The 13,307-nt window shown below is 36.2% G+C and overlaps 1 protein-coding gene and 2 long non-coding RNA genes across 5 annotated transcripts in view; 1 reads left to right on the top strand and 2 right to left on the bottom strand.

Moving 5' to 3' along the window:
• LOC122902555 overlaps positions 1–739 on the bottom strand; it is a 35,437-nt gene extending 34,698 nt beyond the window's left edge. For both annotated transcript variants that reach the window (XR_006383819.1, XR_006383820.1), the window contains exon 1: positions 665–739. This is a non-coding gene — a long non-coding RNA (uncharacterized LOC122902555). The remainder of the gene's footprint in view (positions 1–664) is intronic.
• SCN9A (sodium voltage-gated channel alpha subunit 9) overlaps positions 1–13,307 on the top strand; it is a 171,193-nt gene that overhangs the window by 89,735 nt on the left and 68,151 nt on the right. Inside the window, exons 11-16 of the mRNA XM_044242258.1 lie at positions 692–979; positions 3,136–3,507; positions 6,289–6,418; positions 7,572–7,810; positions 10,993–11,166; positions 12,017–12,373. Coding sequence (XP_044098193.1) covers positions 692–979; positions 3,136–3,507; positions 6,289–6,418; positions 7,572–7,810; positions 10,993–11,166; positions 12,017–12,373 — 1,560 coding nt within the window. The remainder of the gene's footprint in view (positions 1–691; positions 980–3,135; positions 3,508–6,288; positions 6,419–7,571; positions 7,811–10,992; positions 11,167–12,016; positions 12,374–13,307) is intronic.
• LOC122902556 overlaps positions 738–13,307 on the bottom strand; it is a 76,397-nt gene continuing 63,827 nt past the window's right edge. The window contains exon 4 of one of the 2 annotated variants that reach the window (XR_006383821.1): positions 738–794. This is a non-coding gene — a long non-coding RNA (uncharacterized LOC122902556). The remainder of the gene's footprint in view (positions 795–13,307) is intronic. The other variant, XR_006383822.1, reaches the window with a different exon arrangement.

Genomic DNA, 13,307 nt, shown 5'->3' with positions numbered 1-13,307 from the left:
CCATTTCCAGGATGCAAGACTATGAGTGATTTTTATTTTTTATTCACAGTATCCTTATAATCCAAATTTTTACAAGGATTGTTTTAATAATAAAAACTTAATCTTTTCAATAAAGTGTTAACACTAGATAATCCCAGGAATTTTCTAGGAAACCCTTAGAAGTCTCTCATTTTCTTGACTTGAATTTTGTAATCATTCATTTTCATTTTCAAACAATTCAGTCTTTATTAAACTGAGTGCCTGACTCTATTGATAATACTGAGTTAACTACCCAAACAAGATGTACGCATTTTCTTATTGTATGGCTTATGTGAGTTTTATGTTCCAAAATTACCTAGTAAAACCTTCATATATATTATTTTATCTTATTTTTAAAATTCTTTTATTAACATATAATGTATATATTATTTGTTTCAGGGCATATATACTTTAAATTGTTTTACTATAAATATAGCAATAGTGTGTAGTAGCCGCATTCCAAAGGAAGATGGGACTTTATTGCTATGCAAGAGAAGCAATAAATAGATGCTCGGTAAGAGATCTGGTCATAGTGCTAAGAAAATGGCATCACTTCCTATGCAAGGAACATGATTATATGCATAGTGTAATAACATTCATGGCAGAGAGGTGCCACATCATTCCATAGACTTTGGAAATGACTTACTGTACGTGTGGCCTCTTGGTCCAACAGGCAATTGCAATTGCAGCAGCTGAGTACACAAGTATTGGGAGAAGCAGAATGATGGGCTTCTCTGAGAGTTCCTCAGAAACATCCAAACTGAGCTCGAAAAGTGCTAAAGAAAGAAGAAACAGAAGAAAGAAAAGGAATCAAAAGAAGCTTTCCAGTGGGGAAGAAAAGGGAGATAATGAGAAGTTGTCCAAATCGGAATCAGAGGAGAGTATCAGGAGACAAAGTTTCCACCTTGGTGTTGAAGGTCATAGACGAGCACATGAAAAGAGACTGACTACCCCTAATCAGGTACACTTGCACCTATCAAATGCATCTTGCCAAGGGTAGGATTACAGAGCAAAATGTTTTATTTTGAAGTACAGGATGATCTTGGGAAAGGAGAGTGAATGATTGCATCGGTATGTTTTTAGGTAAAAACATATTGACCATTGGATATTTATGGAAGGAATGTAGATGTCCAGAGTCTTCCATGGAATTCTGACCCTTTTTGAAGGGCCTTATAGTTTCAGCATTGTCATATGATCTTCTCTGATAAACAAATTTTTGAAACAGTATTCAGGAGAACTGTTGTGAAAATGAAAAAATTATTTATACTATATATTTTACATTTTTATCTAGTCTGTATTTCATAATACCTCATTGGTTAAAAACTAATCTTAGATTAGTTTCTCTACTTTTCTTCACCACCACTACTTACAGTGGTGAAGTCACCCATACTGGAAAAGTTTGGAGACACCTTGATGCTTCCACCCCCCCAACTACTTCGGCTACTAACATCTAGTCGCACAGTCTTTATTTCTACTTATGTAAAACTTCTCTTCCCTTTTTTCCTCTCTCTCCATGGAGACCTCCATATCTCAGGTTTCCCTGCCTATGAACCTCCAAGAAGAACAATTGCTTCTTTTATTCTCCTAAACATTTCCCAGTGTTCTATCACACAACCTTCCCAAATCATTTTTCTTAAACAAAGCTGTTCCTTGACTCAACTTTAAGAAGCAAGACAAAACCCCCAAAACCCAACTGTGTTGAATAACTGCTCTCTACAGAACAAGACCCACATCTTCTCCATGTTGTGGACTGGCTTCCACCTTATTTCCCCCCTTTCTCAACCTTCACGTACCCTCAGTCCACCATGATCGTTCACTCTTACCTCCATGGCCTGTACCTTTATTACTTAGCACATGGGATGTTCTCTAAGTGGGCTGATTTTCTTCTTTGTTTTCCTCCTGCTGTAGTAGCATTCATTCTTCATTCATTAGCTCAGATGCCACTCATCCCCCACATTTGCCTCTGCCCTCTCCACTTCTCCAGTCTGCTCTTTGGTGCCCCACTCAGAATTACTATCCTCATTGATATCTACATTTGAAAAATTTCTACTACTTAAGTGTGTAAGATGCTGCCAGCTAGACACTAAAAGATAAAGTCCCTGTCTTCAAAGATTTTATAATTTAGCTGGGGAGGCTGAACTTGAATACATGTGATATCAATAAAAGGAAATAGGACAAGGGCAAACCAGGCCAGTTTTAAGGCAGAGACTTTGTTATACTCACTTTCTGTTTTTCAGAGTGCCTGCCACTTTGTTGTTTACATAGGAAGCACTAATGTGTATTGAATTAGGCACTTCCAGAGATCCAGTTTGGTTTATGGACACAGTTTATCCTGGCCATGAGTCAAACAGATGCAACGTTCTCCCTCTTTGGTGTCAGGCACTCTCTCCCTCAAGTTCTAGGGTTCTATGACTTTGTAAACTCACTGACACTAAACAGTCTTTCTCAACATACCTTGACTGAGTTTCCAGTATGTACAGTGGAGATGCAAGCAGTGGAAAACAAGGAAGCATACAGCCTGATCTTTGGCTTCGAGAGAGTTTCTATTACTTACAGAACTTAGGGACTGACATGTGAAAAGCTAAACAACAGGTATCAATACCAAATGCTGGGGCGCCTGGGTGGCTGAGTCAGTTGGGCGTCTGCCTTCAGCTCAGGTCATGATCTCAGGGTGCTGCGAACGAGTCTCACATCGGGCTCCCTGCTCAGCGGGGAGTCTGCTTCTTCCTCTGACCCTCTTTCCTTTTGTGCTCTCTCTGTCTCTCTCTCTCACTCGTTCTCTCAAATAAAGGAAAAAAATCTTTTAAAAATGCCAAATGCTTTTTATAAGTAATATGTTCTTCGTGGCAAGTCCAATGGGATAGAAACAGTGGAGAGGTCACTGTAGACCAGGGTAGGAGTCACCTGTGTGGCAATAAATAATTTACCTGATCCTGAAAGGATGGATTCACCCCATCTTTTCATCCCTGATTTGGAAAAAAATTATCTTGCTGGCGAATTCCTTCATTTTTAAATACATTCCTTTTAAACCCCGTACAGGACTGAGCCCAGTGGTGTCGAGGGCAGCTCTTCTTAGGACCTTCAGCACATAAACTTCACCTTTTCTCTTTTCTGCAGTCGCCGCTCAGCATTCGAGGCTCCTTGTTTTCTGGAAGACGCAGCAGCCGAACAAGCCTTTTCAGTTTCAAAGGTCGAGGGAAAGATATGGGATCCGAGACTGAATTTGCCGATGATGAGCATAGCATTTTCGGAGACAGCGAGAGCAGGCGGGGCTCGCTGTTTGTGCCCCACAGAGCTCGGGAGCGGCGCGGCAGCAACATCAGCCAAGCCAGTAGGTCCCCCCCAGTGCCGCCAGTGAAGGGGAAGATGCACAGTGCCGTGGACTGCAACGGTGTGGTCTCCCTGGTGGATGGACCCTCAGCCCTCATGCTCCCCAATGGACAGCTTCTGCCAGAGGTGATAATAGATAAGGCAACTTCTGATGACAGCGTAAGGACGTTTTAAATAGCTCAGGCATGGCTCGGCCCTTATTCTTGCATCAGTCAGTCTCTGCTAGAAGGGCCTTCTCTGGTCCTGTGAATGGCTCTGCATTTTGCAATACTTCTACTGTAGAAATCCACCTTTGTAACTCATTCATGTAATCCTCATCCCATATGCTGTAGACGTCTAATGCGAAGATATTTAAAACTCCATTTTTGAACAAAATGGAATTTATCTGTTGAAATTCTATTTGACTATTATAAGCCATCCCTTTAGAAAGCGATGTATAAAAGATAGATACATATATATCAGCACAGGAAATGCATGGTTAATGCTGATCTCATTAGTTGATAATAGGTCCCCTTCCTGTAAGTTTGGATTAATTGCCACCTCCTGCTGTCCTTTTCGAGATACTGTTTATTCCTTGTGCAAGGAATCTTGGGTTTTAAAAATAGTAATAATAACAGCAAGCCTGTATATAGTATTTACAGTGGTCCTACAAGGTGATATATTATCATCCTTGTTTTACAAAGGGGGAAACCAAGGCCAGAAGAACTAGAGCAGCTTGTGCTCTTAGCCCACCCCACTTTTGCTCTTTCTCTAGTGTGTGGTAGTCTTCTTAATCTGGAAATAATTTAAAATAGTTATGCTTTTTCCCCCACACATAAATGAAAATTACTGTTTTCGTTTAAAAAAAAAAAAACCCTCTTTTGTCTGAAGTCTATAAATAAGAATATAATATACAAACTACATACATTAATACAAACATATACACATAATAGCAAAAACAAAACAACTGGTCCAAAGCAACAATTTCAAGAGTTTAGGAGTAATTGAGTGGTTAGGAAAAAAAGTCCGATTAGACTTGAAAGAGCTCTTTCCGGTTTCTAGAGTTCCAGGTTACCTCTTTAGATCACTCACCATGTTATATTGCATGACTAAACATCAGCAGAGGTTTTGACTACCTAACCTTTGAACTCACGATACTTATTCATACATTCATATTTTCCGACAATATGGTATTTTTAGTGAGGATAAAGTTCCATCAAAGTCATGGCCACAAACGTTTCACTTAGAATGAATGCATGTGCTTTTAGGTAACATGTGACCTCTGTGCTTGCATGATACAGCTTGGACCTTTCTGCCAAGATATTTTTCGTTATCAAGTGAGCATGCTAAATTTCTATTGAATCAGATCTTTGCTGTGTTTTTCTTTTCAATGATATATTCCCTGTGAAATACATAATTTATATCAAATTTGGGTATTATTTTATATCTTTTTATAAAATATTTTTATTTAAGACTTTACTTTTGCCATGGGAAAAATCAGTATTACCATAAATCCTGAAACAGACAATAAAACTAGAGGAGTTAGTAGATACTCTAGGATTCAACAGAAATGCAATGAACATAATAGTGTGGCAAAATGTACAGTTTAGATGAAAAAATTGCATGACAAATAATATGACCTTGACAACTAACACATGTGAACATGAAAAAGAATTTGTTATTCCTGTTTGCCTTGGAGAAAAATTGCCTTTTCTGGAAAGTCAGTAAATTAGAGATTGGATCTAATAGCCACCTACGGATAGGTGTGCATGTATGTCTGTGCATATATACATACAGATAGACACATGGGCATATATTTATAAATATATAAAAATATATATTTATATTATATTATATTATATATAATATACATTTATATTATATTTATATTATATTATATTTATCTTTATATTATATAATATATCATATAAATATATGATATATGATATTATATAATATATATATTTTATATATTTATAAATATATACCCGTGTGTCCATGTTTTGATACACACACATATATAACACATATATAACTGTATCTAAACAACTATACAACTTTAAAACCATAGAACTATATTTATTTGGTTGTAGGCTGGTGTGTGTGTATGTTTATACATACACACAGAGCACACAGACCACACTTAAGCAGATATGTATGTGATACATACAGAGTTGTATACTTGTTTGTGTGTATATGTGTGTGAGTGGTGTCTGTGTATGTGTATTATTGGCCCACACTGAACCAGTGTAGTGTTTTAACTTTGAAATAGTTGCCAAGATTTAAAAACAAGACATTTTCACATAAAAATGAGTGTACATGGTAAGACTGAGCTCATAGTCCTGCATGCCAACAATCCTTTTGAGTGGAATAGTGGTCACCTCTTTTAGGTGGAGCTTACATTCTCCATTTTGCTATAGTTCCATCAGTCTCCATTGTCCTTTTCAAATGGAGTCGTTTATCATCATACACTCAGAGCAATTCATGAGGCAACCCTTAGCGTCACCGCCATTAATGCTGTTACCTCAGCCAAGAATAATTACAGAAATTTATCAGAGAATACCGAGGTTCTGCCCCTTGAACACACATCACTGCAACACAAGTCTAGCTGTTTTCATGTAAGCTTCCGACATGGTAGATGATGAAAGTGATTGTAACAATAAAAGCGACCTGTTTTATTTTTTATTTTCCTGAGCATTAATTCTTTTAATCCTCAAAGCAAGAATATGAGACAAGGAGTATGATTATCCCCATTTTACCAGTGATGGAACTGAGGCAGGAGTTAAATAACTCTCTAGTGATAACGTGTTCAGTAAGTAGTAGAGCTGTGATTCCAACCCAGCAACCTAGTCTCTGCCTTAATTTAATCACCACAGCTGCCTAAGCAGGATTTTATTCTATGCTTATAATTTATTAGAGTTCTAGTCTTAAAACTTTAATTCATCATCTTTTTTCTTTCAGGGTACAACCAATCAAATACACAAGAAAAGACGTTCCAGCTCTTATATTCTTTCTGAAGATATGTTGAATGATCCCAATCTGAGACAAAGAGCAATGAGTAGAGTAAGCATATTAACAAACACTGTAGAAGGTATGTAATAATACCCTCTTACCTGTACAGATTTTTAAACAGAATTTAGATAAATCCTGGTCAGCCTTAGTTGTATGAAGTTCTTAGGAAGAATTCAAACAATAAAAATTGGTTATAAACCATAGTAAAGATAACCAATGGACACTAATGGAATGACCTTTATGTGCTCAAAAAAATTCCTAAAGTGTTTTGTGATTAGAGACCATTAGGTGATAGGACCTTTCAAAGATAAATAGATTAATGGTAATTAATGAAATCAAGGTTAACCCGAGGCTGGGTGGTTCTCACTATATAGTCTTAGAAACTTAAAATAGTCTCTCTGAATTTATCTCTCTCTAATATGTAAAAAATAATACATATTTCCAGATGTCTATAAATTGCTTCCCCTGAGCATGTTAAGTAAAATTATAACATGGTAATATGTGATGCAACATCTGTTCAGAATATGATGAAAAAGTGCTAGAGAAAGCAATTTAGAGAACATAATGGGAATAATAGTGGTTAGACCCTGAGATACGTTGAGAAGAGAGTTAAGGGTGGCAACTCCTAAAAGGTATTGGCTCCCACTCTCCCCTGCAATATGCCCCAGGTCCCACCTTATCCATTGGTAGCCAGCTCATACCCACATATACCATTATGGTATATGTGGTATACCATATATACCATCTCAGACAAAGCTTCCACCCACCTCCTAAACTTAATGGTGAGAGATAAAAGGGCTCATGATATGACATATCTATTGAATGAGTCACTCCATAAACTATTTCTAGTCTCTTGGTTCTGAGATTGCTTTCACTGTGAAAGGATATATATTGGTGAAAAATATATATTTCTCCATGAAGAAAAACATAGGTTCTCCTGTTTCTCATCACATGCTAAGTGAATGTTTCTCTGGGAGTTGCCCATATCTGCTTTGAGTCATTAATTTCACTGCCTTCCCCCTAACTCGTGCTTGCTCTAGTAAATGAACATTGTGATATAAGATTTTTATGTAATATGCCATGCTTATGTAGAAGAAGTACTGTCAAGTTTGCAAAATCTAAACAGAAAATTTGTTTCAGTGTTCATGTATACTGCTGATTTGTACTGTACGTAATTAGGAATAAAATAAATAAATGATTGGCTTCATGTTCTTTGTTGTTTTTTCCCCTAGAACTTGAAGAGTCCAGACAAAAATGTCCACCCTGGTGGTACAGATTTGCACACACATTCTTGATCTGGAATTGTTCTCCATATTGGATAAAATTCAAAAAGCTTGTCTATTTTATTGTAATGGATCCTTTTGTAGATCTTGCTATTACCATTTGCATAGTTTTAAACACAATGTTTATGGCTATGGAACATCATCCAATGACTGAAGAATTCAAAAATGTACTTGCTGTGGGAAATTTGGTGAGTTTCTCAGTGCATGTTAGGTACCCATAGTTCTTCTCTTTGGTTGTCATGATTGTCAGTTCTTTTTTTTCAGTCAGATGGATATGTAGCTATATAATTATCCATATCCAGAATTCACAATATGAATCATTGTACAGAGTCAAGTTTCTAGTGGTGCTATTTTAAAATAACTTTGCAGAAGTATAGAGGTCTATAATAATACTATTTCCAACAGGGCCACCATCTTGGGAGTTGGCAGTGTGTTGTTTTGTTTTGTTTTGTTTTTTTCAGCTGGCTTGTCTCTTTGAAGCAACATTTTGCAAATTTGATACTTTCTTATCCATTTTATAATTACATGGCCGCTGCCTTATGAGTTCATTCTCCACATATTTTCAGAAAAATTATGGATTTGTTTTACATACAAATGAAGTGTCTGGGCCTTTAGAGTCCCGAAGTCCTGAATTTGAATTCTGATTCTGCCTCTTATCGGTTCTATGACTTTTGGCAAATGTGTTAATCTCAATAATCTTTAATTTTCTCATGTATAAAATAATCATAATACCTTGTTTGTGATATAAGAAAAATAATGCATTATTTGTAATATAAATTAACAATTCATTTATCATATTGTTGAGAGGATTAAATATTTTCTACTTATAAGTCTGGCATGTCATAAGTCATTAATAAACTTATTGTTACTGTTATTATTATCATCATCATGCTCTAAATCATTTAGCAGAAATGTTTCAAAGTATAGGGATAGAAGGAACATTCCTCAGCTTCATAAAATCTATCTATGAAAAACCCACAGTGAATATCATCCTCAATGGGAAAAAGCTCACAGCCTTCCCTTTGAGATCAGGAACATGACAAGGATGCCCACTCTCACCACTCTTGTTCAACATAGTATTAGAAGTCCTAGCAACAGCAATCAGGCAAGAAAGAGAAATAAAATATATTCAAATTGGCAAAGAAGAAGTCAAACACTCACTCTTCACAGATGACGTGATACTTTATATGGAAAACCCAAAGACTCCACCCCCAAACTACTAGAACTCATACAGCAATTCAGTAATGTGGCAGGATACAAAATCAATATACAGAAATCAGTTATTTTCTTATACACTAATAATGAAAATACAGAAAGGGCAATCAGAGAATCAATTCCATTTACTATAGCACCAAAAAGTGTAAGATACCTGGGAATAAACCTAAACAAAGAAGTAAAGGATCTGTACTTGAGGAACTACAGAACACTCAAGAAAGAAATTGAAGAAGATGCAGAAAGAATCCTTAAGAATAAGGATACCAAGGGGTGCCTGGGTGGCTCAGTCGGTTAAGCATCTGCCTTCAGCTCAGGTCATGATCCCAGGGTCCTGGGATCAAGCCCCACATCAGGCTCCCTGCTCAGTGGAGAACCTGCTACTTCCTCTCCCTATTCTTGCCACTATGCCTACCTGTGCTCTCTCTCAATCTGTCAAATAAATTAAAACAAAACAAAACAAAACAAAAAAACCTTTAAGAATAAGGACACCAAGATACCAAAACAGGAGGAATGGACACAGAAGACACAAGGACACTCAGGAAGGGATCTATAGGTCACAAGAAAACAGAGGATCCTATTAGGAAAATGGGTGCCAGAGTGATCTCTTAAATGTGCAGTGCTGGTCACATTTTGGCCTAATTAATGCCTTAGGGCAAATGGCAAGTGTTAGTTTCTGAGAATCTGTGTGAAGCAGGCTGAAGTTCTATTTCATGGCCAAAGGGTCCTAGTTTCTGACCCTTCATAAATTGTGAATAACTCTGGATATCTTTGTGAATGTCTGTATAAGATAATTTTAGTTTTGCCTCAAACCCAAAACAATTGATCTTCGAAGTCAAAGAGTTTGTTTCTGAGTCAGTCTTATCTCCCACGTATTTTCGGTTAAGATGTATGTACTGCATGTGCTCTCTGAGATAGTGTTCTTCTTCCCTTCTGTTTCTCTTTGAAAAAGACAGGACTAGAAGGGGGATGGGTATTAAAGAGGCACTTGTTGTGATGAGCACTGGTGTTGTATGTAACTGACATGGAAAGCAATATTATACTATAATGCTACTAAAAAAATTAAAATTAAAAAAAAAAAAGACAGGACTATCTAGTTTCTAATTGTCGGTGGAAGAACAGATCATGAATATCAGTACCTTCTTGCTGAGCTGACTGCATCACTGTGAAGCTCAAAAGAATTTATCATGTTTCTTATCTCTTGCCAGAACCTAAAATGTGGGTACTCCCTGCTTGATGCTGCATTATTTTTAAATTGACTCAGCACTTACAGACTGCACCATTTCCCTTTGAGCCTTCTTTAGTCAGCTTCTCTGAGACAAATCAAACCTGAATGATTCATAAACAAGTCCTTCACTGTTGTCTTTTTAAGTCAGTCCTTTAATAACAATGTCATGAATTAATGATGTTTTGTGATGCACTTTTGTGTCAAAGCTTTGGAAGTCTTGCTTTAGCTCTCACCGTGTCAATTAAATACTTTCTCCTCTTCTACTGATGAATCTTTAAAGAGTGAGTCAACATATTCTCTATTACCCTAGGAGTAGTCAGACCAGAAAAAAGATTGGCTCAAAATTTCAGTATCAATCTATATTTCCTTTTCATTTTCTTCCAGAATAACTTATTGACCCACATTTTTTTTTTTTTGCAAAAAGTGACTGTGTTAATGGTCATGGTTCTATTTATGTGACATTGTTTTGTAAAGATTTATTTGAGAGAGAGAGAGAGAACATGTGTGAGAGGGGCAAAGGGAGAAGGAGAATCTCAAGCCGACTCCACACTGAGCACAGATCTGGACTTGAAGCTTGATCTCACAACCATGAGATGACCACCTAAGCCAAAACCAAGAGTTGTACACAACAAATTCAGCTACCCAGGTGCCCCTATTTATGTGGAATTTTAATATGCTCTTCTAAAATGCTGCCTAAAGATGAAGAGGCGGACAGATAAGTTAGAGCTTTTTAAACCTGTAGTGCTTATATTATAGCTATAGAAATAGTGTCACCAGGTTTATGGGATTAAATGAGATAATAACATAAATACAGAGGATCTGGTGCATTGCCTGAAGCACAGTGATGCTAAACAAATAGTCATAATCATCACTATTTTGATTCTATACATCTAGTAATACCAGGAAAAAAACATTATATTTCTCCTTTAGGTTTTCACTGGGATCTTTGCAGCTGAAATGGTTTTAAAACTAATTGCCATGGATCCATATGAGTATTTCCAAATAGGATGGAACATTTTTGACAGCCTTATTGTGACATTAAGTTTAGTGGAGCTTTTCCTAGCAGATGTGGAAGGACTGTCAGTTCTGCGATCATTCAGACTGGTAAATATAGACCAACCTTCCCACTATGTTCCATATATAAAGGAGTGGTTCTAAGGCTTTGCGTTACTATTTAAGTCTTTTGGAGGTTTGAGTCAAAAGACAAGATTAAGGGTTAGTGTCTAGTATGGTTAATTTCATTCCATCACAAAAGTTCTTAAAGAGTTCAAAAATCACATGGCTTTATCTTAACATCTTGAAGAAATGGTCAGTCATAATTGAATTAATTTTAGGGTCTCAAAGACATATTCAGTTGTATATACTAGTATGATGTAAGTGGATAAAAGAAAATATTTCTTTGTCAGTCGGCCATAATTTATTTCACAATAAGAAGCTTATAGTTTACAGAATTTTAATTCCTATAAAATGTTCATTACTTGGTAGGTTTGATAACTAAAGATCAAATTATTGTCCCCAAAATGGTGGTTGTCTACTGTAAAAAATATAAAAATGTAAAGACTTAGAGCATCTTTCTTTAACATATTGGGCTCTAGCCTATGTCAGCATGAAAAAGTAGATAAAACTATCAGAATATATTCAAAGTTTAAAAAATTTAAAGTACCAGAAAGTAGAATTAAGGATAAATTATCAATTCTAAGCAAATAATGTTTAAACCATAAACCATTATAGTAATCCTGAACTTCCTTCAAAAATATGTGTGGTAACTATATTGTGGCAAGTACAACAAAATAAGAGGAATATTGAAAATAGCTGACAGGGAAAAAGTAGAAATGATCAATTTTAGCTAGGTAATAATGATAATTTAGAATTTAAAATTTGGAACAAAACGCAACATTAGAAATATTGAACATTTTTCATAATAATTAACATTAACCTTTGTGTTTCCTTTCAGCTTCGAGTTTTCAAACTGGCAAAGTCTTGGCCAACACTGAATATGCTGATAAAGATCATCGGCAACTCAGTGGGGGCTCTGGGTAACCTCACCTTGGTGTTGGCCATCATCGTCTTCATTTTTGCCGTGGTTGGCATGCAGCTCTTTGGTAAGAACTACAAAGAATGTGTCTGCAAGATCAATGAAGACTGTACACTCCCACGCTGGCACATGAATGACTTCTTCCACTCCTTCCTGATTGTGTTCCGCGTGCTGTGTGGAGAGTGGATAGAAACCATGTGGGACTGTATGGAGGTCGCTGGTCAAGCCATGTGCCTTATTGTGTACATGATGGTCATGGTCATTGGAAACCTAGTGGTACGTAATCAGAGGTTCACACGTATAAAATTCCGCAGAGAAAGTTGTTAAATGATGATAAGACCAGTTATTTTATAATTTTAGGGTTAATTACACATAAAACTATTAATTGTAATAGAATATTGGTCATTTTAATATGGGAAAGTATTATTTCAATTTCCCTGACAGATAAGCTTTATTTATATCTTTCACAATGATTATATTATTTTACCTATTTTATTTTATTTTTTCAAAGATTTATTTATTTGAGAGAGGGAGTGTGCATGTGTAGAGGGAAGGGCAGAGGGAGAGAATCTTCAAGCAGACTCTGCTGAGCACAGAGTCTGATGCAGGGCTCCATCTCACAACCCATGAGACCATGACCTGAACAAAAACCAAGAGTCAGACAATTAATGGAACCACTCAGGTGCCCCTTCACAATATTTATTTTATTGGAAAGTTTTCTACTTTATTCTCTCATTTTGATAATGATGTCATATGAATTAAATCTGTGGTTTTCCTGTCTCTTAAAGTCCATTTGAATATCAAGTTATACTAGTAAATAGAATATGATTAAATTAATAACAAAAATGAAGTTATAATGGAACAAAGCAACTGAAAGGACTGGTCCCATTGCACTATAGTCATATATAATAAAACTAGCAACCATACCGAGGATCAGGAAACTATGGCTCATGGGTCAAATCTAGCATACTGCCTGTTTTTGTATGGCCTTGCAAGCTTGGAATGCTTGTTTTTATTTTTGTTTTTCAATGGTTAAAAAAACAAAAGGAAAAATAATATTTCATGACACATGGAAATTATATGAAATATAAATTTCAGGCTCTGTAAGCAAAACTTTGTGAGAACATGGACATGCTACTTCATTTACATAATTTTCTATGTCTGTTTTTCTCTGCTATGGCAGAGTTGAGTAGTTGCACAGAGATTCTAT

The sequence above is a fragment of the Neovison vison genome, chromosome 3 (genome assembly GCF_020171115.1).
Source record: "Neovison vison isolate M4711 chromosome 3, ASM_NN_V1, whole genome shotgun sequence".
Lineage (NCBI taxonomy): Eukaryota > Metazoa > Chordata > Mammalia > Carnivora > Mustelidae > Neogale > Neogale vison.
Note: the sequence above shows the minus strand (reverse complement) of the source record. Positions and strands in the feature narration are given on the sequence as shown.